The 24,151-nt window shown below is 49.4% G+C and overlaps 8 protein-coding genes across 8 annotated transcripts; 4 read left to right on the top strand and 4 right to left on the bottom strand.

Annotated features, from left to right (window-relative positions):
- Positions 1–1,392: 1,392 nt before the first annotated feature.
- BDV38DRAFT_255760 (protein kinase domain-containing protein) lies at positions 1,393–3,654 on the top strand. The gene has a single exon (XM_032055463.1). The coding sequence runs from the start codon at positions 1,979–1,981 to the stop codon at positions 3,215–3,217; it is 1,239 nt and encodes a 412-aa protein (XP_031910238.1). The 5' UTR covers positions 1,393–1,978; the 3' UTR covers positions 3,218–3,654.
- Positions 3,655–3,688: 34 nt separating this feature from the next.
- BDV38DRAFT_255759 (uncharacterized protein) lies at positions 3,689–6,045 on the bottom strand. The gene is made up of 2 exons (XM_032055462.1): positions 5,714–6,045; positions 3,689–5,647 (listed from the first exon to the last, which is right to left on the bottom strand). Exons 1-2 carry the CDS (start codon positions 5,838–5,840, stop codon positions 3,936–3,938), a joined length of 1,839 nt encoding a protein of 612 aa, XP_031910237.1. The 5' UTR covers positions 5,841–6,045; the 3' UTR covers positions 3,689–3,935.
- On the top strand, positions 6,032–8,411 carry BDV38DRAFT_255755 (putative endosome-associated ubiquitin isopeptidase (AmsH)). Its single transcript, XM_032055461.1, has 2 exons — positions 6,032–6,561; positions 6,624–8,411. Exons 1-2 carry the CDS (start codon positions 6,412–6,414, stop codon positions 8,130–8,132), a joined length of 1,659 nt encoding a protein of 552 aa, XP_031910236.1. The 5' UTR covers positions 6,032–6,411; the 3' UTR covers positions 8,133–8,411.
- A 282-nt stretch (positions 8,412–8,693) lies between these two features.
- On the top strand, positions 8,694–9,801 carry BDV38DRAFT_286025 (putative oxidative stress response protein Oxr1; the record flags this gene model as incomplete). Its single annotated transcript, XM_032060597.1, has 2 exons — positions 8,694–9,595; positions 9,657–9,801. The coding sequence occupies 2 exons, from the start codon at positions 8,694–8,696 to the stop codon at positions 9,799–9,801; spliced, it is 1,047 nt and encodes a 348-aa protein (XP_031910235.1).
- A 626-nt stretch (positions 9,802–10,427) lies between these two features.
- On the bottom strand, positions 10,428–14,720 carry BDV38DRAFT_273697 (uncharacterized protein; the record flags this gene model as incomplete). Its single annotated transcript, XM_032057717.1, has 6 exons — positions 10,428–11,249; positions 11,304–12,859; positions 13,026–13,055; positions 13,598–13,846; positions 13,877–13,963; positions 14,003–14,720. The coding sequence occupies 6 exons, from the start codon at positions 14,718–14,720 to the stop codon at positions 10,428–10,430; spliced, it is 3,462 nt and encodes a 1,153-aa protein (XP_031910234.1).
- A 156-nt stretch (positions 14,721–14,876) lies between these two features.
- BDV38DRAFT_255748 (putative NADH-ubiquinone oxidoreductase subunit GRIM-19) lies at positions 14,877–15,862 on the top strand. The gene is made up of 4 exons (XM_032055460.1): positions 14,877–15,035; positions 15,185–15,291; positions 15,367–15,519; positions 15,579–15,862. Exons 1-4 carry the CDS (start codon positions 14,985–14,987, stop codon positions 15,625–15,627), a joined length of 360 nt encoding a protein of 119 aa, XP_031910233.1. The 5' UTR covers positions 14,877–14,984; the 3' UTR covers positions 15,628–15,862.
- Positions 15,863–15,879: 17 nt separating this feature from the next.
- On the bottom strand, positions 15,880–20,694 carry BDV38DRAFT_255745 (karyopherin MSN5). The gene is made up of 9 exons (XM_032055459.1): positions 18,737–20,694; positions 18,560–18,684; positions 18,440–18,511; positions 18,157–18,381; positions 17,998–18,101; positions 17,684–17,942; positions 17,488–17,630; positions 16,836–17,434; positions 15,880–16,782 (listed from the first exon to the last, which is right to left on the bottom strand). Exons 1-9 carry the CDS (start codon positions 20,226–20,228, stop codon positions 16,109–16,111), a joined length of 3,693 nt encoding a protein of 1,230 aa, XP_031910232.1. The 5' UTR covers positions 20,229–20,694; the 3' UTR covers positions 15,880–16,108.
- BDV38DRAFT_255743 (sterylglucosidase 1) lies at positions 20,682–23,965 on the bottom strand. Its single transcript, XM_032055458.1, has 5 exons — positions 23,871–23,965; positions 23,338–23,801; positions 22,350–23,281; positions 21,980–22,298; positions 20,682–21,911 (listed from the first exon to the last, which is right to left on the bottom strand). The coding sequence occupies exons 2-5, from the start codon at positions 23,719–23,721 to the stop codon at positions 21,255–21,257; spliced, it is 2,292 nt and encodes a 763-aa protein (XP_031910231.1). The 5' UTR covers positions 23,722–23,801; positions 23,871–23,965; the 3' UTR covers positions 20,682–21,254.
- Between the last annotated feature and the right edge of the window lie 186 nt (positions 23,966–24,151).

Raw genomic sequence — 24,151 nt, 5'->3', positions numbered from 1 at the left:
GAAGACCAGGGTCCAGCTCACTGCGGAACATTGATACGTACCCCACGTATACATACTACTAACCAGTTGTAGTACTTGGTAAGTTATAGAGCAATGGCCTCTGCTGGATTGGCCAATCCTTTGCTCCCTTACATTGCTTTCAAATAGATCCCCTCCCCGCAGTTCCGGTAACTTTGTACTCGGGATACTTGCTACTATAAGTACAATTGATAGATTGGAAAGAAAAATCCCAAGATGGACCGGTGGGGCGTACTATTGAGAGTGCAATTTCCCTGGCAGATGAAGACCCACGTGGGGGTGGAGATTGGCTGAGAACACCTGCACTGGTGTTACGGTTTCATACAATTTCTATACCACCACAGGATTCCCATCCATCCCCGGGACAATGGGTATTCTTCCGGAGTCAGAACTCTTCCGTTTCGATAGATTGCTGTCCAAGAGCAGGATCAAACCGGAAATGAAGGAATATGTGCATGGATAATCTGCAGGCAACAAGGTAGTAGGGAATACATTGGCGCTGACATTATTCGCGCGCAGCACATGAGGGCAGGGAATTCCCGGCATGCATGGACCAGGGTGTGTATGTATCAGTTTTCAAGATAAGATCAAATAAAAAAAAGAAAAAAAAATAGAGAAGAGGGGCGCTCATTTCTGATGGGGTCACCTGACTGCATGCCACGTAATCGGGCCCTTTTCGTCCGCTTCTCTCCGCTGACTCGGCCATTCGATCGAATTTTCTAGTTTACCCATCAAAATTCCGAAAATCAGGGCCTTCACCGAAGAGTAGAAATTGTGACGTTCAGTCCCCGACGGAGCGGCGTCAATATTAATTAAGGGCGGAGATGAAATGCAAGAGATGCGATAGGATGATACGAGGATCCACCGGTTTTACTAAATCCGGGCAGCCGAATAGTTCGTGCAGGAGACTAACGCTTAGTTTGGCATAGTGTCCGTGATGGAAGCTGCAGGACTTCCCGGAAGAGTTTGGTGGCACGCTCGGGGGCCGTTACACTTATGTATGGCATTGAAATTTGATACCAACCTTGAACACAACAAAGATGAAAGGAGACTCACCGGAGAGACTGCGTGAAAGGGATGCCTGGAATCTGGGAACCGCAAACTATCATGAGATTGAGATCCCCGAGGGGTGGTGCCATTGTCACTCCCAGGATTAGTATTACTCTTGCGAAGTACTAGAAAGGATCTCACGATCTCTGAATCAGTTAGCGCTGTCAAAAAGCAACAGTGAAGAACCATGTGGGGAGTAGGAAATGATCAGCAGGCTGTATGTCACTGTAACCTACAACAGTCGCAGTTGTTACCCTGTTTCATCCACCATAACAATTTTAAGCTATCTGTCGATCGCCCACTTTTTTTTTTATTGTTATTTTGATTTTGTTCTGTTGGTTTCTTTGAGGGTTTTTAACCTTGAAATAAATAAATCAATAAAATCCGTTGGGGTCCAGACTAAACCAGTCATTCCTTTTTCTACTCCTTGTTCCCCTCTTTCTAGATATTCTTGTTGATTTCTTTTTTTCCTCCTTCTCTTATCTTTAATTTCTAATCAACTACTATGCTATCATTGCGTTATCTTTATCTGACACTATACATTACCTCGCATTCCAGTAATCTCTGACCAGTGCTTGACTCATTCATTCCTCCGAACCAATCTTTGGTTCCGGACGTTACCCGTACGCAGTGTTGCCACCGGCCTTTATATACCAGGCGCTGTCCACTGCCTTATTTGACTTCTCTATCATCTCTGATCTAGTCACTGGCTTACACACAGATCTATTCTATATATACCCAATCTTCAAGTCGGTATCTATTAAGAGTCAACTGAAAGCAAAACGTGACTTGATTTGGCGTCCATTTGATCCATACCCTCTCTTTTCTTTCTCCTTATACCTTGCACCTGACATAGGGTGCTTGGTTACTGTACTGGGAACACCCTCTACCGACCCCGGATATTTTCAAAATGGCTGCGCACATTCCTATACGACTATCGATTCGCACCGAAAATCACAATGACAAGGCTCTACCCATGCCACCACTAACAGTGGTGCCGGGACTGACTCCTCCAGTCACCCCTACTAAGGGCGACGAAAATTACTCAAGCGGTACGAGGACAGGCGGATCAAGTCGTTCAAGCTCCTTTGTATCTGAAGGAGAAAAACCAAGAGATCTCTTTGGGGACGATGTGCGCCCCTCGAGCCCTCTTCAATATTCTGATGAGCTAGAGTTTCAATATGACCCGAAAGGTCGCCCAATTGAGTTCGGTCGTGGTGTTTGGAGTGTCGTCTACAAAGCTTCGTCTCGCCCCGGTTCAAGATCACCTCTGATGACCCCTCCTAGTTCACCTGCGGGTGGAGGTCGGGTGGTAGCGGTCAAGTCTCCTGTGCGACGAGATGCACACGCCGTGCTTGATGCCGAAGCGGTAGCATTAACTCGAATTAGTCGAATGCCGGGTTCGGAGCGTCATATCATCCCTTTCCATGGATACATCTCCGAATCACACGCCATAGTCATGTCGGCTGTGCCCCTCTCTCTTTCATCATACATCGAAGAAAAGGCCGATCTGGCCCAGAAACACAAGTCCACTCGGACCATGTTCGATCCTGTGCAAGGTATGGCTCAGTGGCAAGAGCTTGCAAAGAAGCTCATCACCGGTTTGCACTGGCTTCACGCGCAGTGCCAAATAGTGCACGGGGATATCAAACCGCATAACATCTTGTTGAGATCACGACCGACTAGCAACGATATAGAATCCGACGAATTCCCGTTTGAACCGCTTTTCGCTGATTTTTCATCCGCACATGACATCGCCGGTTCTTCGCTGTCCGCAGAGAAAGAAACAGGAACGTCATTAACGGCTTTGACACCACCTTTCGCCGCCCCGGAGTTGTTATCTGTATCATCTTTGACTTCTCCGGGCACCAGCCCCACTCCCGCATCCGATGTGTTTTCGCTGGCGGTCACCCTCCTCGCAGCGGCAACAGGCGATTTGCTGCTTTATCCTGGCACCAGCAACATGCAGCGCCTCGCCATGGCTCGTGAAGGTCATCGGGTCATTGACTTTGCTCGATCGGGTCCGAATGGTTCCCGAGTTCCCCGTAACGGACCTGTCGAGCAGGTGGTCAAGCCTGCCGTTTCGAAGGACCCATCGCAACGTATTCAACCCAATGAATGGGTAGAACTAATCGCTGCCATGGCCTAAAGTCTCACGCCGAAAGGTTCACTATTCTCGATTCAGTTCTTTTCGAAGACTTCTTCTACATCTACCTTTTCCACTCTTATATATCTTTCGATTTCTACCACATTATATGAACCAACTGAGTTCTTTTCGTTCGTTTCTTCTTTTTATTCTTTTTTCAATTATATTTTCTTTTTTCTTTTTTTCCCTTCAACGTGTTTCAACATCTTACCGTTCCCATACTGTTATTTTCTCTTTCTTTTCTCACAATATACTACTAAATGATACCCTATTTGACTGTCATGTGTCGACGTGTGGATGTTCAGCATATATTTCGTTCTAGACCATCTCAATATCAAAGAGAACCTGTTTCTGGAAAACGCTCAATTGCTTTCACTTCTTGTCATGTATTAGAATATCAATTGGAACTTTTTAGCCCCACAAACCTTACATGGGATGATAATACAAGACTCGTAAATAAAACATTGGACTATGTCAAAAATGTAAGATTTCCACATCTCGATAGTCTATCAAAAGTGATTATATAGGCGGATATGTCTATAGATCGTAACCGTTATACAGTATAATACAAGATAAACAGCTCATAAAGCATAGCATACATCCCGGAGATTTGGGTATAAAGTCCTCCCCGCACGGAGCGGCAAAGGGAGGTGGTAGGTAGAGTAGAGTGAGTAGAATGGATGTCGGTGAGGTTTCCTGCGCAAGTACAGAATAAGACATGCTAATGGTATCTTTTCCGAAGTTCCAGATCTCCAGTCCGGAAGGACGTCAACGTCCCACCGAGTAGTCGACTTAGTTGCACCGTGGAGAGGCTCGTGTTGCCCTTCTTCTGGTACTCGATGAAGATATCCCACAGTGTACTGGTCGACAGAGTACGAACTCGTACGTCACTTAGGTCGTAGTCCAGGTTCTCCTGGTAGCATGCGACGGGGTCAAGGGGTTCGCGGGTCTCGGGCGAACCATGGCTGGTCTTGGGCAGATTATCGAAATCCGGCTTGGGGGTTTTGGTTGCGAAGACCGCTAGGCCTGGGATGGACTTGACGATGTCGTTGATAGGCCGTCCAGGGAAGACCAGTTCCAGAAACTCGGCTACTGTCATTAAGTTACGGGTGCCGATGGTGAGAGAGAGGGCTTCGAAGAGGCGAAGAGGGGCATCCCTTTGCGACGGATCTAAGTGGTTGAGTTTCTGCACGGCTACGGGGTTTGGGTCGGCTTCAAAGTAGAGGATGCTTCTCTCGGTTTCTCGGGGATAGAGCTCTTCTGGCGTGATGAGCAATGGTTCGAACGGGCGGCGGTCCCAGTGGAGAATTGCATCGTCGAAGTTTCCGGTTTGCAGAGCTCCCCGCTTGTTATCAACAACGGCGGGAACTTCCTTAAGTACTTCGTAGTGTACTTCCGACGATATCTGATCCAAGGTAGTCCTGGCGGCCTCAATCTTATCTAAAATGGGCCCCAGTGCGGCCGAACTCTCGCGGGGATTTGCAGCCGTCCGGGACAAGGTGTTGGTTAGTTCGTCGATTTCAGCGATGGCTGTAGCCTGACACTGGCGGGTGTACACGTCGCGATTCTCTTTGTTCAGTTGGGTTAGGCCTCGTCTTTGCGTCGGACTCCGTTTGCCTTCCTTTCCAGGCGTATCGGTAGTGATCTTCTTCCAAACTTTCTCATGCCATTCCGTATATGCGCGCGGCACGTAAGGCACGGGTATCGTGCCCTGGTCAGGACTTTCTGGGGCCAAGGGGATGGGTGGTATTTCTCTGCCGGGAGGGGTGGGAACTCCCTGCTCTGCTGCTCTCTGAGCAACCCGCGAGGTATTGGCCGCCACTAAATCCCACCCCTTGAGTGTAGCCCATGCGCTGGGATCTCTTGGAGCCGCGACTTCAAATGCATGCAATGCAACGTTTTCTGTCAAAATTGCCGGTCGTTTACGCTCTATGATGGTCCGCGGAATGACCTGTTGTGCATCCGATATGGGGAGTGATGCGATCATACGCACGCTTCCATAGGCATGTAACCCCGTCTGGTGCATGCAGGCCTCCATAAAAACCGACCACCAGCGTGCTGGGGTATAGTGATCCTTTTTGGAGGCAACGGGAGGCGGGTTGGCTAAGATAAGGAGGGTATCGTTCTTGGGCAAAATGCCACTGTCGTCACGGTTCGATGGCCCTTGATCCGGGAAATGCTTCGATAGTATACTTTGCCAATCCGCAATCGCATGGATATCCGCCGACAGTAGTTCATAGCTGGGGTTGCTCTCTGTCAACGGCAGAAGCAATGGCTTGTATAACCTCAACTCGGGCTCGATAAGGACATGTCGGCGGGGTTTGAGAAGTTCATTGATCTTCGATGACCATAGTCCAGCGCCGGGCCATAGGTCGAGAATGTCCACGGCAGGGTTGCGAAGGAGGAACGGCGATAGACGGTTAAGTACATCGTCTGTTTAAGAGACTCGACGCATCAGAGTCTCCTTCTATATTATAATTGTCTTGAGGAGTAGCTCACCGCATAGTTTTTCACTTGCTATTTCTGCCTTCCGAATCGACTTTCTCTTTGCGGTCAATGGGAAGCACTTATAAAGCGCCTCTGTTAAGGGCAAATGAGGTACGGGCGTCCACCGATTGAGTCTCATCTTAAAGTACAAGTCAGGGATGTCGTATGATACCCACACCGACTCTCCATCATTGGTTTGTAGAGTGCTTGTCCTCTAGTTAATCGTAAAGGGAAAAGTTGAGGAAGCTTTTAAGAACCGCGGCGGCGGGAACGGAGACCAAAGAGGAAAGGACCCGCAGTTTATTTTTCTGAAATTTATTTAATAAATTCAATGAGCTCAAAATAACTCAACCATCACCTGTTGTTTCATTGTTTCGATTCGGTCACAGCCTGTTCGGATCATGTTTCGGTCACCTGGATCTGCTGTGCTTACAGCACCGGTTTCATTTTAAGCAATTAATTATTATCCGACAGATTATATCAGTCCTGGTCTTGCCATATACCTTCCCCAAGGTTTTCACAGAGTCCGGCTGCCTGCTCCGTCGATGCGGAACGTCCCCACACGCCGTCTCTTGGGCTTTGGCGGCAGACCTCGATGATCCCTCGTTTCACCTTACGATCAAACGAGTCGCTTGAAAACCGGCTATATTGTGTTACTGGAACTTCTACTACTGATTTCCCTCCCGTTTTCTCAGTTCGTATGCGCAATCATGGCCTCGCATATGCCTCCGGCCACAGGCGCGGGGGCCTCAGCCCCTCGAAAGGTCGAGGAAATCACTCGAATGGCGCAGAACTATGATTACAACCCCTCGATTCCTCTACGGTATTGGCTAAGGACCGCAGCGACTTTACTGCGAGAGGTCAGTTTGATGCCATTTGCTTTGTTGTTACTCAGAGGGCTAACGAGCAGTTCCCTTTGCAGGCTCGTATATACGAACGAGAGGGGCACGATGAACAAGCGTACTTCCTATTATTTCGCCATGCTCAGTTGGTGCTCGTAAACCTGGCAAAGCATTCGGAAGCCAAAGATGAGCAGAATCGGAAAGGTCTGATGGAAGCGGAGAAGGAAGTCAGCAGAAATCTCGAAAAGTTGGAAATCCTCAGACCTCGAATCAATAAACGACATAAACGCTATACAGAGTTGATGAATGATCGCCAAGCTCGAAGCCCACCTCTAGGAATGAACCAGACCGTGCCGAACCAGCAGCAGCCTCAGGATCCCGCATTAGTAGGTGTTGCCGAGCCTCTAGAGGCTGGCGAGAACCGAGACCTGGCTGTCAAATTAGCGAGGACGGAAATACACCGGAGGGCCACAGCCAGGAAAGCTGTACGCCAAGCTGGGATAACACCCGAAGAGGAGCAGCGTCGGCGCACGGCAGGTATCTGGGGTGACTGGGAGAACGCTCTGGACAAGAATGGCCCAGAGACAGACAATGACTTGAGTCGACGGATTCAAAATGTGAGGATCAACATAGACCATGCGCACGATGCGGACCGTCAAAAGAAGGGAACAGAATCCACAGCGCGGCCGTTGACTACAGGATCCTCTACGTCCACATATAAGTATCCAACAGTGCCTCGTCAGAAGGCGCTAGACATTGCGCCCTCCGTGACCAAAGAAACGAGAGATGCGACGATGTCCTTCCCAGCAGCTCCGGTGCGGCCTCCAAAAGAACTATTTGAGCCTCTCCAGCCGGTGGTCTTATCGCCGCCACCAAGACCGGACAAGATCTCCCCTACACCCCTGACGTCCGCAGCTCAAACACAAGCTCCGGCTCCTCCAGCGAAAGTCAAGCCAGTCGCGGATGGTGGGGATGGCCGGTCAAACCTAGACCCATCTAGTTTCACCTTCAAACCATCCGCCTACCTGGAGAATGGCACCCCTCTCCGGACGGTTTTCCTACCCCCAGAGTTGCGATCAACGTTCCTTTCGCTGGCCGCTTCGAACACGCGACGCAACCTGGAGACATGTGGTATACTTTGTGGGACCTTAATATCCAACGCTCTATTCATCTCCCGGCTTCTCATCCCCGAGCAAACCTCCACCTCGGACACTTGTGAAACGGTGAACGAGACTGCCATATTTGAATACTGCGACTCGGAGGATTTAATGATCCTTGGCTGGATCCATACCCACCCGACCCAAACTTGCTTTATGAGCTCGAGAGATCTGCATACTCATTCTGGGTACCAGGTGATGCTTCCCGAGAGCATTGCGATCGTCTGCGCTCCGAGCAAAACGCCGGACTGGGGCGTTTTCCGATTGACTGACCCACCTGGCCTCAAGACGGTCCTCAACTGTACGCAGCCCGGTTTGTTTCACCCACACGCCGAGACCAACACCTATACCGATGCGCTACGACCTGGGCATGTGTTCGAAGCCAAGGGGCTTGAATTCGAGACGGTGGATCTGCGCCCTAACGGATCCTGAATCTACCGATGGCTGCCATTTCACGATTTATGAGAGCGTACTACTATTCCACTTTCTAGAAAGTCCTCATTCTATGTTTGTTGTTGTCGGATATCCCATCTCTTGCTCCGTTTACAAATAAAATCTCTGGGGCGCTATGTGTGCAGTATAGATAGCTTCTGATGTAGTACTACGAAAGATTCAGTTAGGATGAATTAAGCGTGACACGCTAGGGAATGAGGACGAACGAATTGTCCTGTAGGATTGACAGTAAGAGAAAATCCAGAAATTCAATTAAATTCAATATTAAATCCATGTCCCGCTGCCCTATGAGGCTTGTGATCACCCCACCCGTGACCCGAAAAAGGAACTAAACTCAAAAGATAATTTATTTGTTATCATGATCGACTCGTTGCTTGTCTCTTCACCTCTCCATCACTTTCGCTCGTCCACCGCCTTCTGTAGCTCGGTTGTAGCCAATTGAATGACTTGAAGATTTTCGTTCCCTGGATCCGTGAGCTCCTCCTCCTCCTCCTCCTCCTCCTCCATCGTCGTCCCCTCCTTCCCGTCCCCGCTGCACGTATGTCGTCAACCGAGCTTCCTTCCTCCGCCTCTAGCTCGAGATCCGCATCTCGCTCTCGACAATCGAACTCTCAGATTCATCAATCAGCTGCATCCTACTTCTCCTACCCCGTCACACATGTCGTATCAGGCCTCTACCGTCGTCTGACCGATCCACCGGCCTCGAAACCCAAGAACAACATGAACCGCAATCAACACTCGATGACCTCCCCAAACGGCTCCACCGCATCATCCCAGATCTTTACCCCTGTTCGAACCGCATCACCATTCCAACCCCCACCGCTCACCCCCCTCACCCTCACCGGCGACCTCTCCAACCTCCAAGAACAGCTCCTAACTCGTGCCCTGGCCGAGGAAATCCGGCTGCTAGTCCCAGCCCGCTTGCAACTCGTCGACACCTGGCGTCTAGCCTATAGCCTGGACCGGGACGGTGCCTCGCTCGCCACCCTCTATGAAAACTGTCGAGAAATGTCTCACCGCAGCCCGCGGGCGGGCTACGTCCTCATCGTCCGCGACGCCTCTCCGTCCGGCGCCGTGTTCGGAGCTTACATGACCGACCCCCCGCATCCAGATTCTCATTATTACGGTACGGGTGAATGCTTCCTCTGGCGCGCGAGCGTTCTCGCTCCTCCCACGAACCTGAACCTGCCCCGCGACGGGCCCCCATCGGAGGCCATGCTCGAACTCGCCGGTCTGCCACCCCCGCCTAGCGCTGATACCACACATGCTGGTCGATCCACGACTCTACGGGCGAGAGATGCTAAGCTGGCTCCTCCGCCCACGAGTGGACTTCCTAGCGGTGCTAGTACTCCTGAGAGGATCCGATTTAAGGCCTTCCCTTACAGCGGCGTGAATGATTATATGATGTTCTGTGAAACGGGATTTCTTAGTTTGGGCGGAGGGTAAGCTCTTTTCTTTTGAATATCTGGCAGCGACTGAATATGATAACTAACAACGAAGTAGAGATGGTCATTATGGTCTGTGGATTGACTCGAGTCTTGAAAAAGGTGTAAGTGCCGGGTGCCAGACATTCGGCAACGAACCCTTGTCAGATGAGGGCGTCAAGTTCGATATCCTGAGCGTCGAAGTATGGTATGTTGGTGCCTGAAGGTTGGTTGAGTATCCTAGGATGTAATGCAGGTGGAGAATCTTGGTAGATTGTGGTGTGCATTGCTTAGTACGTCGGTCAGCCGGTCTTTGTCGAGTCGTTTGGACATATCTATTTACTTATAATACCCTTGCACGGTGTGGCTGGTCTCATCGTGTTATGCACCGCTGTTGAATCTTACATAGTTTCCAAAATGATAGGAAAGAGAAAAGTTTCTCCTACTTCATGAACGATACATACTTCACACAGGTAGAGTTGGTCGTCGATCTGCGGATAGATATAGAACTCGTTACTGGAGAAATGTCATCCGAAATTCATAATTCGTGCTCAAGTATTACTAGAGATTTATCTAGAGAAACACCACGGTTCAACCTCACCATTGCCATCTCATTCGTAAGCTGCCATATCGCCGTCAGGAAAAAGATCATCCATAGCGTATCGTACGGGAAATTGCACGAGTACATCATGGAAGCGGTGCAAGAACACAAGGGTCTAAGGATTATTAAAAGAAAAAGAGAGAAAAAAAGCAAAAGGAAGACAAAAGGGGGTATGCAGTGTACAAGAAAAGAGAAACCGAAGCAATGAAATCAGTCAAGGTCACTTGACTAGAGAACGGGTCAGGACGTTTAATATGGCGAGTTGACGATATCATCTCGTCCCAACCGGCTGCCCCACCGAGTGCTCCGACGGCTTGGGGTGACCGGGGGGCCTGCAATGCTTTCACGAGTGGGCTTTTGGAGAGCTCTTTTGGCAACCATGTTGACCTCGTTCGGCAAAGCGACAATGACATTTTTGTCAGAACCAAATCGGAAGTTGTCCGCCATAACCTCTTCAGAGTACCGCTTGATCGTATAGGGATCCTTGCGTCCAGCAAGCACCTTCTTCATGCTCCATGTGACGATGAAAGGACCTGTTGCCGTAATAATCGACGTCTCTTGTGAGTCAACACCAGTATTGAAACGAGCTGGGGTGAACGCGAGAGGCTTCTTGGTTTCGTGCTGGAACTGTGCGACATGGGCTGGCTGGAGACCAAGACGACGAGGTTGAGGCTTAGAGTCTTTGCCAAATGAACGTTCGAAGCCAAGCTTGCCTTCGTTCTTGCCTTCCTTCTGCAGCGAGTCAATGAGAAGAAGGTAGGTACGGCATGTAGCCAGAACCCAGCGGCCATCGGCGGACACATCTAGACCAATGATAGGTTCACCCAGTGCAGGAATATGAGTCTTGGCGTTGATTCCCAGGCGGTCGAACATGCGAATATCTCCCTTGTTCGAAGCGACTGCGATGTATCCCTTTTCGGTCGTGGCTACGGACGAGAAGTCGTTCTTGCTGGCATACTGCTTCAAATCTGCATCGACAAGTTTGCTGCCCGCCAGACGGGGATCAATCCGGTACAGCGCATTCTGAGATGCTCCGACGAAGGTTTGCGCATTGGTCATTTGGGAGAATTTCTGAGACAGTCAGAAAGGTTTCAGGTATAAACACTTGGTGATTGTTAGACTTACGGTTTCTGGTGCAAATGTGCTGACAGGAATATCATCATGAACCTTCCACTCATCGACAATCTTACCATATTCCAGGTCCATGCGATAAAGAGAGTTAGGGTCATCACCATTTTGAAGGATCATGTTGGAATCCTCGGCATGCAACATAACCTTCTTGGGGCTAAACAGCTTGCCGTTTGGTGTCTCCACCTTAGAGATGTTGGTGGAGAACTCGAGGTTGTTGTCTGCCGTGTGTTTGAAGACACCGATCTTGGAACCACGGACTACAAACGACCTATCATGCTTGTAACCCACCGCAAGTTGTGAGTTGACGTTACCGTCATCGTCGTGTGTAACCACATCATCCTCCTCTTCATCACTGTCATAATGTTCGCTCCGTTGACCGTCATACTGATCTTCTTCATCTTCTTCCTCCTCTTCTTCCTCTTCCTGGTTGTCGGCTGCATCCTCCATGGTAAGGTCTTGGAACGCATCCAAAACGTACTCCCGGTCATCCTCTTTTACCTTGACCCATTTCATTTCGTTTAGCTGTTCCCAAAGCGCCTGCATCAGACCCTCCTGGAAGCGTTCCTCAGTTTCTTGGTCCTTGAATCGTAGGAGCCAAGAGTATGCGGAGCCATCCTCAGCGTAGTGGTTAAATATAAAGGAAAGATATTCAAAGTTAAAGACTGGGTTGATATCCGCGACAACCGCTTGTCCTAGCCATTCCTTCTCACTACCACTGATTTGAAGCCAATACTCCCAGTTACCGATCTCAGACACAGTGGCAGTCACATCGGCGTCTTGAATAACGAACGTTCCACTTGGGAAGTCGAACATATGCAGTTCAGCCTTTTCCTTGGCAAGAACTTCCTTAGCTTCGGGTTGCTCTGCCGATGGTGGTGCTACAGTGGGCTCATCTCCGTTATCAGCTGGCTTGATCTGTCCCTTGGACTTCTGATATTCAACATCCTTAGCCATCGCAGCGGCCGAATCTCCAGAAGTAAGCGAGTGAGCACGAGACTTGGTTGGTGATGCGATGGGGCTCGCGGAGGGGATGGGCTTCTCCTCTTGATACGAGAACTGTTGAAGATCCTGCTCGGTTGCCTTTTGTGAGCTTTGTCGGTATTTCCGCTCGTACTGGCACTGGAAGGCAGCCAACTCAAAAGTAGGGATCTTATCCGACGGCACAGACGGGTCACAAACGAATTCGTATAGATCACCGATATCACCGCTCAGGTCTCTCCAGGCCAGAACCTTAGCACCCCCTTCACGGATTTCAGTACGGAAGTGCAAAGCTTCGTCAAGAAGAAAGATCTTCTCGTCCTTGTCGAGGTTATCGGCACCACCTTGTTCGTCTTCGTCGGCGCTTAGTTCTTCCTCACCCTCCTCGTAGGCTCTCTGGATAACAAGTTGATATTGATACTCCTGTCCGGTACGCCGAATCGACGCGGCCGCGTCCTTGAAGATAAGTTCCGAGTACCCTTTGGGTGACAGAGGCCGGACTAGATAAAGCTCGCCCTGAGGGATCTCGATGATAGACTCCTTGGAAGTATCCCCGAAGAGGAACTTGCTCACTAGAAGCCGAGATATAACGCGTTAGTGTTTGGTAGTGAGGTCAAGGGAAAATCAAATCACAGGGAGGTAGTACAGCGATGGAGGGGTGGGATGGCGGGGTAGTAGGGATTAGAGATGAAAAGAGGGGCAGATAAAGGGAAAGTGGAGGGAGAAGTAAGCTCATACCATTGCGGATCATAAACATGGCTGCGATTTCTGGCTGTCTGAGCAACAGCGGCTGTTTACTCCACGTGTCGAAATGAACAGGGTTCGGGCGGAAAAGGAAGATGAGAAGTGGTGGAGAAGGAAGAGCACGACTACAAAGGGAAAAGAAGAGAAAGAAAAGAGGAGATAATATCAAGAGAAGAGGACCATCACCAAGATGATGACGATACAAATGACGGTACAGTGATATTCACTGAAGCAAGGGAGACTCTCTGATCCCGAGCACTCCTTGTCTTGTGCGGTAAAAAGTGAGGGAAAAGTTGTTGTTTGTGTTGATCTTCCGTCATCGATCGTCAGTGGCAACCGCTGTGGCGCTGTGGCGTTACTGCCATGTGGCTGAAACGTGCTCGCATAGTCACGTGTTTGTATGGATAGCATTGTATACTAGTAGTGGTATGTATGAGCAGAACGTCAAGATTTTAAATATTTACATTTATTAGAGTTTCTTTCATCTATATGGTATCAAGAATTGGCACTAGGAGCAGCAGCCTCATCATTCTTTTCGGCAGGTTCCGGTTCTTCATCCGAGTCACCATCGGCAACATCGCCTTCCTGTGATGGATCTTCAGAGCCTCGCCCAGAGTTCTTCAGTGTACCACCCTTTCTCTGAGGAATAACTTTCATGAAAGCTTCACCCCAATCTCCAAGTTCCAACCATCGGACCATGATCTCCATAACGTGGTTGGTCGCCAATACTTGGCGCGAGGCCATTTGAATGTAATCCCCAATAGGCAATTTTGCAGTCCTGATTCCCTTTTCCACTGCCGTTTTGTAGCAAATTGCTTTATGGCGGTTCTTGTCCACCAGCCCACCTATGATGTATGTACTGTATGGCTTTAATTCTGTCAGCGTGTTTGGGCTGTCGCTGCTGAGGTACACAATTTCTCCGTCTTCAGGGGCTGCGTCCGTCTTGTTAGCAAACATGCCTGCCAACTGACCTCCCTTAGGCCCCTTCATCCATTCCTTGGCCTGTTCTGCAGCATGTGCGAAGTCCTCTTCCATAAAACGGATACCCTGCCAATTATTATATGACTTTGCGAGAGTTGTGTCGAAACGCTCCTTGAGCAATTTATTAAAGGAGGAAACCACCATATGAGCACGGTATGGCGCTCCCCTATTATCGGAGTAAGAGCGTGTAAGCTGTGATGAAAGGGAAATCCGTTCCTTTTCAAGCATCAAGTCATCGTAGCCACAGTCAACGACGAGAGTGATCGGCAGCAAAGTCGATTGCTTGAACTTCTGCCGATTTGGTAGCCAGGTCTGGAGAAGCTGGTCTACTGCTTCTTGGCCACCTTCCTGTCTTGCTTCGTTCAATGCCTCGCGTCTTCGTTGTTTCTTTGCGGCCGTTTTTTCTTTTCGGATGGCCTTGCGCTGGTTCTTCTGGGCATCCCACTGTTCTCTGCGACGGAGTCTTTTCAATTGTCTCTTTGATACTTTGGGCGCATCATCTTTATTTTCATTCACGGCTTGCTGTCCGTCCTTGGACTCATCATTGGCATTATGCGCTACTGTAGCGACATCGTTCTGCGTAGTGGGCTGCGCGACGTCCTCGTGGGGAATGGATTCCACAGCTCCAGTCATTGTAGGCTCCAAGTCCTCCTGGCCCTCGTCATTGCTCAATTTTGGGTATTTTCTTGGTCTTTCCTCATCCTCCATTGTGCTATATCAACGTCAAACCGAATAAATATCTGCGCGGTGAATCGTAATTTCTCAAAACCAAAGAGAAATCCAAGCTCCGACCCTCCGGGAACAAGCACCAAAAAATCCCCAGCAACCAATGAGCGGCACCGCAGCCCGCATTACCAAACCAAAGCCGTACCACGTGACCACCACTCCAACTTCGTCGAGCATCATCGGCGGAACTTCCCTACGGATACCCCAAGACTACATTGAAGGCTGCTGTGTCCGTCAGTCGTCAAAATGCCTCAGGATATGCCCCCCGTTGGGGGCTACGGGCCAGTGCAGTACAAGGTATGCGCACAATGTTCTGTTTCCCACCGTTGGGTGTTTCAATTGCCCTGGAATCATGGGCCCATGGTCTACTTGAATCGCCTCGCCTATCACGTTCCATTGCCTCGATGAAACTGCCTCAATAATGCTATGACTAACATGCTCGATAGCGTAACATCCCCGCCCGTGGTTTCCGCCCCATCACCTACCTCGTCGGTATGCACCTTTTAATGGGCTACGGCTACTACAAGCTATTCCACGGTATCCGCGAACAAAAGTACGTAACCCGCCGCTTTTCCCCGGATCGAACGCAAAAAAAAGCACAATGGCTGATTGCAATTGACTTGAATAGTGAACTTGCCCGCGAAAAGGTCTGGGGCCGTCTCCACATCCTCCCTCTCCTCCAGGCCGAAGAGGACCGCGACCAGGTCCGTCGTCACTTCGCCGACAAGGCCCGCGAGAAGGAGCTCTTGGGCTCTGAGTCCAAGGTCTACAACACTGAGCGGTATGTTCTTCCCTCTACTTCGCTTTAGTGGTGCAAGTACTTATCCCTGACTTCTGCAGCTTCGTCCGCCCTACCTTCGTATACACACCCACTAAGGTCACTCAATAAGCGATTGCAATTGTCATGTGTTCGGATTCGTTTATGTTAACTATGCATGCTTAAGTGAGCACCTCGGTGGGCGGGCCCTGGTTTATGGTTACAACACAATTCGGAGTCTTTGTGCGAGGCCTGTTAGATCAATAAGACGATAGGAAAGCTGAAGGGGGCACTGTATGATGTAGATATACCGTCTAAAGGAGAGTGGTTAGTTTGCAATATGTGTTTTTTTTTACTGGGTTAAAAAGCATCCCAATATCTTTTCGATATAGAAAGTAAGGGCAGTTCAGAATGAACTGAATATATTCTGATAGGTAAATTGTACTTTCTATGAAAGGCTTTACTGGTGTTCTCTATCTTGGTGTCCAGAAAAGCCAGAATGGTAATATCAAGGGAATTGGGGGTGTCAACGGAAGGGATGGCGCGAACCGTCGTACTATACAGAAGCGAGTGGAGGAGGCGGTCATTATCCAGTATATACGCGGGGACTCTTCTAACCAAACATGTCCGCCACACCAGTAAGATCCGGCCCGTCATTAATATCAACCTTGTTGTTTTGCTGGCCTTCCATCTCCGCGGTCATGTATCTTTCCTGCAAAGCGCTGCGGGCCTTGCGGCGTTCCTCTCGTGAGCCCAGGATCTTTCCTTGCTCGGCGATGCTCACGCCCCTCAGACCTTCCAAAAGATCCAGAATGAGAGCTCGCTGTTGGCGCGCAGCGGTAGATCTAACTAGAGAGGCTTCTGTCATTGCCACTCTCTGCTCATCCATCCCAGGCAGGCTGAGAATCACAGAGCGGGGTGTGGGCGTGCTCGATCCGTAGAGAACCCAGATTGAGGAGATAAGCTGGGCAAGATCTTTTTGCATGTCGACGAAATAGGGCTCATGCACGGACGTAATGCATGCTTTAAGAACCTCCGAGCATATGAATTCACGGATTTGGACTGTTGTTGGAGAGTTATTGGGAGGGGCGAAGTCTTGTAGAATGGATCGGATAACGCGTGTAATGATGCTGCAGCATCGGGTATCACGCATACGAAGCGCATGGGTGCAGAAAAGCATCAAAGGCTCGAAGATCTCCGGTGAGGAAAGGACGAAATGGCGTATAGAGTCAGAGAGCGCAGGCTGGGGATGTGGTGCGCTTGGGTCCGCAGGTTCCTCGTCAGGATCTATTATTGGAATGTTAGCTGGAGGAGCAGAGTATGCGGATCTGGCCACTTACCCCCTCTCTGCGGATCCAGAAGGCTCGCCACCATGATTACCGCAGAATATGTCAGCTGTCGAAGGATACTTTCGGATTTCATCTCATCAGTCAGATCTGCATCAGCAAGACCTTCTCTCTGTTGTTCGATCATAGCCCATTCTGATGTAACCTTCTTATCGATATTGGTGAACAAGGTTGCCAGCATCGGAGGCAAGAAGTGACCACGGAAGCGAACAGGGCAATCGTCAATTAAACATCTCGCAATATTGAGAAGCACCGAGAACTGGTGTGAAGAAAGGCAGGACGAATCCTTGAATAGAGCTTGAGACAAAGGCCCTGGAAGTTCCGCAAACCCATAGAAGTGCTCCCGTAGTCTACTCATGCTATAGAGCATCGAGTAGCAGGATTCTCTAACTGCTCTGATCTTACCCCTGACCGAGGATGCAAAGCCTTCAAGCGATGCCCGTGATGCGGTGATTTTGGCGTAAAACTCATCCCGGCTACCAGTAGATATGCCTGCTTGCCAGAATCTATCGGTTAAGATGCGCTCAACGACCGTCCGCATTTCACCGGGCAGACCGCCCCAATTGGCCGGATTGTGGAAAGCATGTGCATTGCTGCGGGATAGGTTAGCTACGTGGCTCAAGATATAATAGTTAAACCATTTTACCTGACAAGCTCTAGCAATGTCGGCAATATAATTGGAATAGTCTCATGCCAGACATTGCACGCAAGCTCGTATGCTTGTTCACTCTTTTTGAGCTTATCCGTGGAGACAGCAAGCATCGTCTTTGTGCCTCTCAAAGGCAATAGCTAGACTAGCTGTCAGAATCTATTCGGGCTGTCACGGTTCATATTTGGATTACCTGGAATTTTCTAGTCATCTCCTCCTGGATCCGCTTACCCTCGCTGTCAAGAGGTACGGACGCCCAGTCCTCCAACTTTTGGGCATGTTGAGCTTGCATGAACGGTCCCACACTCTGTAGTCCAAGCATAGAGCAAAATCCTTCAAAAGAGGAGCTCATCTGCCGGAACTCTTCATCTTGCCAAGCCTGCCTTATGGGCTCTATGAACGATGCCAAGCGGGACTGGCGCAGATATGGTTCCACGTTATTCGCGCGTTGCCTAGCAGGGTCAGTATGAAAGCATTCCGAACGGCGGGTAAAGTTATGGTTAATACATGATTATGAGAAGAATAGAGGTAAGCTCCATTTGGAGTTTGTCATCCACCCGGTTGGCGAGGCTGATCTCCTTGACTTTCGGTTCGAGTACGTCGTAGAATGTCTTCACACCCCATTAGTCCTGCATTCTCCTAGAAAGATATTTGCTCTAAACTTACGGCGAAATACTCTGAATAGCGCATTGCCAGGCGCCTGAGCTCATGACTGGATAAGCCATGCAGTTCTTTCACGGCCTCAGAGTAGGCAGGAAACTCGGGCTGATCAGGAAGTCGAGTCATGAGAATGTATTCGAGGACTTTGAGCGCAAAGCTAGGGGCCTTGTCGAGAGCCTTTGATGAGATATCAACAATAAGTTTAATAACTCTCTGCTTGAGAATCGGGTCCTGAATCTCCAATTAGCGATGCGGTGTTCGACCATCCCTATTAAGTGCACAATCAAACCTCGAAGCTCCGCTGCATTAATGAGAAAGCCCATTTCTCCAAGATACCCTCCAGGTCACTTCTTTTTTGCTCCTGTTCCTTATCAATGGCATGTAATTTGGTGATGTTGACAGTACTTACATCTTGCTGGGGCATTTTTCCGTGGGCGGACACCCATTTGTTATACCCCTTAAGAGTTGCTTCTACGACGGCAAACTGTGTATCGGCGCGCATCAGAGGAATTGAGCTCTTAGAAAAAGATTTTGCTGTTTTTAAATGTTAGCCCAAAGTTTTCACAGTTCCCAGAGCCAAACACACCGTTGAAAGGCTCAACTCCATTGTAGAGGTTGTTCAAATTAGTATCAACACCTGACAGGATATGGGGGATGGCTTCCTGTGGCCGTTTCTGGACGATCGTTTCGATAATTGATGAGCAATATCTGCGATAATTGCCCACAAAAGCATGTCTTTCCGGGACAGTGTCGATATCGTCATTTAAAAATGCTACTGTGGGATCATCGGAATCCGCTGGTAGGGCCTCCCAACGGACCAGCCGTTGGGTGCAGATCTCTAGTAGCGAAGGAATCAAGCCAGTAACCAGATCAGTGTTTCCTATTCTTTCAGAAGCTAACAATTTGGACCACACGTGGAGGACGGGGATCGAGACCATCAAGCTCTGATGCTGAATAACACTTATTGTCAGGTGGAAGAAGAAAGGCAGATTCATGCCATGCGCGCTCTCTAGAGAAAAGCCCTTCTCCTCTAAGAATCCTGCGATGTACGATAGCATCTCGGACAGCTTCTTCGAGATCATGTACCGGGTATCGTCAATGTCGTCAGGCCCCACAATAGACCATTGGTATAATTTCTGCATAATATCTAGACACTCGGTCTCGTACATCAAATGTACAAGAGGTTGGAAACTCTCCATATCCATGTTGGATCTGCTATATAACGAGTGCAGGGCTTCGACGGCAGCCAATAATACTTGCTCATCTGAACATGTGAAAGCTCTAGCGATAGCAGGGACACAGTTTGAGGAAATAATGGCCTTAGGAATTGCCCACAGCAAAACAGATTTCAGAGTCGCAAGCGCTTTGAGCGCCGCATCTTTCGCTTGTTTTGAGTTTTGTAGATTCTCAATACAATATTGGAGGAACTCGCAGATTCGGGGCAGCCAGCCATCAGAGCCGTACCGTAGCGCGACGTGGTTATCCCTTTTCGGGTAAACCTCTTCAAAAACCGACAGCGGCGTAAAAATCTCAACCAGAGCTCGGTTGAGATCCGTTCCTCGCAACGAGGAAACAGTATCTTCCCGGTAGAAGATGTCCTCCGATAGAGTTTCTAGAATAGAGAGAACCAACTCTTTGTGCACCAGACTGGCTCCCCAGAATTGGGCAAGTGCTTGGTCCATTTCAATCCAGTCTAAGCCCCAGCTCCTTTTCGCGATCTCCGCCCATAGTTGCGGGATCTTGTTGCGGAGATATGCAGGATCCTCAGGTCGGATGGACTCTGCAAGCTTCAGGACCAGCTCCCTCAGCTCGATGACCTGCGCTGAAGCCGTGAAGGAGGTATGCCGCAAGACATGGTCCAAGAGGGTCAGACCAAAGTAGCGGACTAAGGGATCATTTTGTTCCCGGGATGCCAGCACAAAGCCGTTGCGTGCGGCGGATTTGCTTTCCTTTTGCGACTCAACAAACGTCAACGCCTCCCTCCGGAGCTCATTGGTGGAAGACGGACTGTGGATGAGTTCCAGAGCGCGAACGATGTCTGCGATGCGGCTCTCCGACAGATCTTCTTCGGTAGTCATTTTCGACTAGTCCGGACCCTGAAAATGACCGGGGGCTTGTTTAGTTGACGGGTCCAGTAATGATTGCTTCAATTCCTTCTAAGTAGTCGTTGGAGCAATCTGACCATGATCTAGGCTTCAGACAAGCTCCTAAGGTTTTTTCGACCCTTTTTCTTTTTTTTTTTTCTTCTTCTTTTCTTTTTAGGCTGTCTTGTTTTAAGTTTTGTTTGACAGGATCGAACGAGGTGCAGCAGATCATCAACAAGTACCCGTGATCAAATAGTTCCAGCGGGCGGACCACGGTCCAGAAGAGCACCTGCGCACGTCCGGCTCAGTGTTTCTTGCCTGTCCGGAATCCCGCCCCGGAAAACGAGTCTTAATTGACGGATTAATAACCCTGACGAAGAACGCAGATCAATATACACCACTCTAAGGGAAAGAGCTTCAGGGCTGGGAGACTAGTAGTAGTTTTTCTAAGACAGGAGGCGGGCGTTGTTGTGATTGGGAAAGAGGGAACCAAAAAGTAAAGTAACCAGGAATAAGAATCAGGCAAACGCCCGCCCACCTTTTACCCTTTCAGATGCTTTCACTGAATTTTCCACGCGCTGCCGCTCCAATCACCACACCGACTCTCGGAGGGGTTCCGCCCACACCGCTTCCCAGGTATTTATACCTACCCTCTCTCTTCTTCTGTTTCTATAGTAGGCGACTCGGGTCAATGTGATTCGCGGACGCAAACGAGTGAATTATCATAATCGCAATTACATTGACCGATTCTCACTTTTGTTTTAGGTCAAATTCTCGTTCTGGTTCAGCCTCAGGCCTACTTCGAAGTCGTTGCCCCTGACCCTTATTATCTGATCATCAAGAAAGTTTAAATCATTGACATTCTTTTCCCCTTTATTCAATCGGAGAAAACAAAGCCAAAGAAAATTATATAACCAAAGAGCAAAATGCCTATAATTCGGCACATCGATAAAGGAAAAGTCTCAACTCCCAATGCGCCAACCACAGTCAGAACTGAGCAACATCTCAGTTGAATCCTCCCTACATGATAGTACAGGCTCCACGTTGGCACTGTTCCAGATAGGTTAAATCTTCTCCGGAGACTTTGGTCAAGTTGCCTGGCTTGCGTTTGACTCCTTGAATCTTGATTTCCTGTTTCCCTTCTGGGTGCCACCACCGCAGTCGTTGGATTTTCACAGAGTCAATCTCTGCATGGTCGATTGTCCACTCACCACTACTCACAGAGACTACGGATTGTATATCCGGAAAGTGGAAGTCAGGCAAATAGATCTCGGTGGGTTGGTCCCCTCCGACGGCCTTTTCTTTAGCCACCAATGACATGGTGAAAGTGCAATTCCGCAAATCGAAGCCATAGTGCGTGATAGAGCCGTTGGTGAAAATCGGGCTGGGGCGAATGTAAGCCTCCGCGGCCCGAAAGCCTGTATTGTCTTTGGACAGCTGAGAAGAGAGTTCGGACGTGATGGACGCTGGTCGCAGCGCGTCTTTGAGATTCGCGGGCCCCACATGTTGATCTTCCATGTTACTCTGACTCTCTGAATAGGCTGGAGAATGAGGGTCAGATCGCGAATGTGATGTGCTTTCAATCGCTAACAGCTTACCGCTCGGCAGCTCGGGGTCGTCGAGGGAGTAGATCGAGAGGTCCTCGCCGTTCCAGTTATCGCCCCATTCATGATTGTTCTGGAGCATGAATCAGCCATCGGGGTGCTTGAGGAGGAATTTCAGCTTAAAATGGAGGGTTCGCTTACCTGCGTTGTATAAAGCCACAGCGTAAAACCATTGGCAGTGCTGCCTTCCAAGGCAAAATGATTGGCATCCATTGCACTAATCTGGCTACTATAATCGCCGGTTTTGTACGCGTGTTTGTCATCCATGTCGTAGGGAATTCCAATTTCTGTAAAGATCATGGGATGGTTTCCCATGAACCGCAGACTCTCATCTCTGAGATACTTGAGCTGGTCGCGCAGGCAATTCCGGATCGCTGTCTCCCCAATTTTCACAGCGAAGGCTGGCGTGAGATATTTTCCACGGAGCACACCAATCACATCAACGTTGTATAATCGATTCCTGAAGGACGATTAGTGGCGTGCTGACGAAATACAATGCAACACGACTTACCAATGCTTTGTCAACAAGGTCAGGCCATCGTAGTAGTGTACGGCATGAACCATGTTGGGATCATCATCGAATGATCCCTTGAGATCAGGGGGTACTTCCATGACAGGGGGCTGGCAAAGCATGATGGACTCAGGCCATACACTTCTAATGGCATCCTTGTACGCCCTATAATGATCCATGAAATATGTGTTCGTGAATACATCGTAATTCAATGGTTCGCCGCTTTGGGGTTTCTTAGCGAAATAGTCCTTTCTAAGCAGTCGGTCCGTTGACGGATCCCAGACGCCGTGCTGTGCCCATAAACACTCGCCTAATTTCCATTCGGGGTCTCTTTTCCACCCATATTTGTGATCATCATAACTCGCAGGCAGCCATGCAGATTCGCCCTCGGGATCCACGAGTTCTCGACCAGTCTGGTGGGGGCCAAAGCCACCGAACGCCCACGTCGTCTCCTCGCACGCTCGTCCAGATCCGGTTAACATTGCCTGGAAAGCAGTAGGGGACGTCCCTAACTGGAGTTGTTGGTCAGGCGGAACTACAGATATGTCCTGAACACCGATGAGTCCTCTGTGGGGCTCATTCATGCTTTCCCATCCGATAACTACTTCGTTTTCCAGATCACCGGCCTCGTGGATCTTCTGCGCGAAATATCTGCATGCAGCGATAAAGTGACCCTGGAGATATTCTTGGATGTTTACACCATTTATGATTGCCTTGGGTGCAAAGTCCCGACCAGCCCAGAACAAGGTAAACATTGTCTGGCAGACAAGACGGGTGTAATTCGTACTCCAGATCATCTTCGGAAACTCTGCCGGGTTGTCGTACGTGTTTTGGACAAGAGCAGCTTCGGTCTTCTTGAAAGTTCTTGGGTTAAGGCCCGCTGCATAGAGAGTCCACCCTGGTGCACCGGATCCTCCTGATAATCTGGACCACTGGAAGTTGTCAGAAACTGCGTTTCGGCATTATGTACAGTAGAAGGGAACTATACCACATCCTGATGAGGGTCCATGAACACGTAGAACTGGTATTGCTTCGCGATCCGAAGGGCTTCAATGGTAAAGGAGATCCATTCGTCGTCATACTTCCCAGGACCTGCGTGTTCTATAGCCTCCCAGGTGAAAATATATCTTATGGTATTGTAGCCCCATTTCCGTAGCCTTGCGAAGTGTGTATGTGCGTCGTCCAGCGAGAACGGGCGACCAACGAATGAAACGTCATCGGTCTCAAAGAACTTGTCGGGCACATAAGAAGGGGTATCAGGGCTCTTGGGGTATTTGCTTTCTCCGGCGACATTGATGCCTCTAAGCGTAATTTCTCGATTATTTGGGTCTTTGAAGGTTGCGCCTTCGATTCGAAGTCGGGGAGCCCCCATGATTGTTCGAAACAGCGAGTAGAGTTATGAAATAATATGTTTTGGTTGAAATAGCATAAAATGGAAGGCTAGTCCGGGGCCTAAGGGAGCTGATAAGTTAGTAGGGAATAGCTCAACAATGATACATTGCTGATGAGATCGACGCTTACCTCCCTACAGTGACCAGAAGAAATACAATCTGTAGGGTCTCCGAAGGAATAAAACACCCAGAGCTCAGTTCACACCGCTCCCCAGACGCCGTAAGGGGGAATTTCGCGAGTAGATGGATGGATGGGCGCTTACGGTCTGGGGAGATAAGCGGCCACGAGATCGGCCCTCTGACGTATCACCACGCCGCCCGCTCGGCTTCCCCACAAACCGAACATTTGCCTAACTTGGCTTTCTTCTCAACCGTCGTTCGTTTCCTTCTTTTTTCTTTTTTTTTTTTTTT

Source organism: Aspergillus pseudotamarii (assembly GCF_009193445.1).
Source record: "Aspergillus pseudotamarii strain CBS 117625 unplaced genomic scaffold BDV38scaffold_56, whole genome shotgun sequence".
Classification (NCBI taxonomy): domain Eukaryota; kingdom Fungi; phylum Ascomycota; class Eurotiomycetes; order Eurotiales; family Aspergillaceae; genus Aspergillus; species Aspergillus pseudotamarii.
Note: the sequence above shows the minus strand (reverse complement) of the source record. Positions and strands in the feature narration are given on the sequence as shown.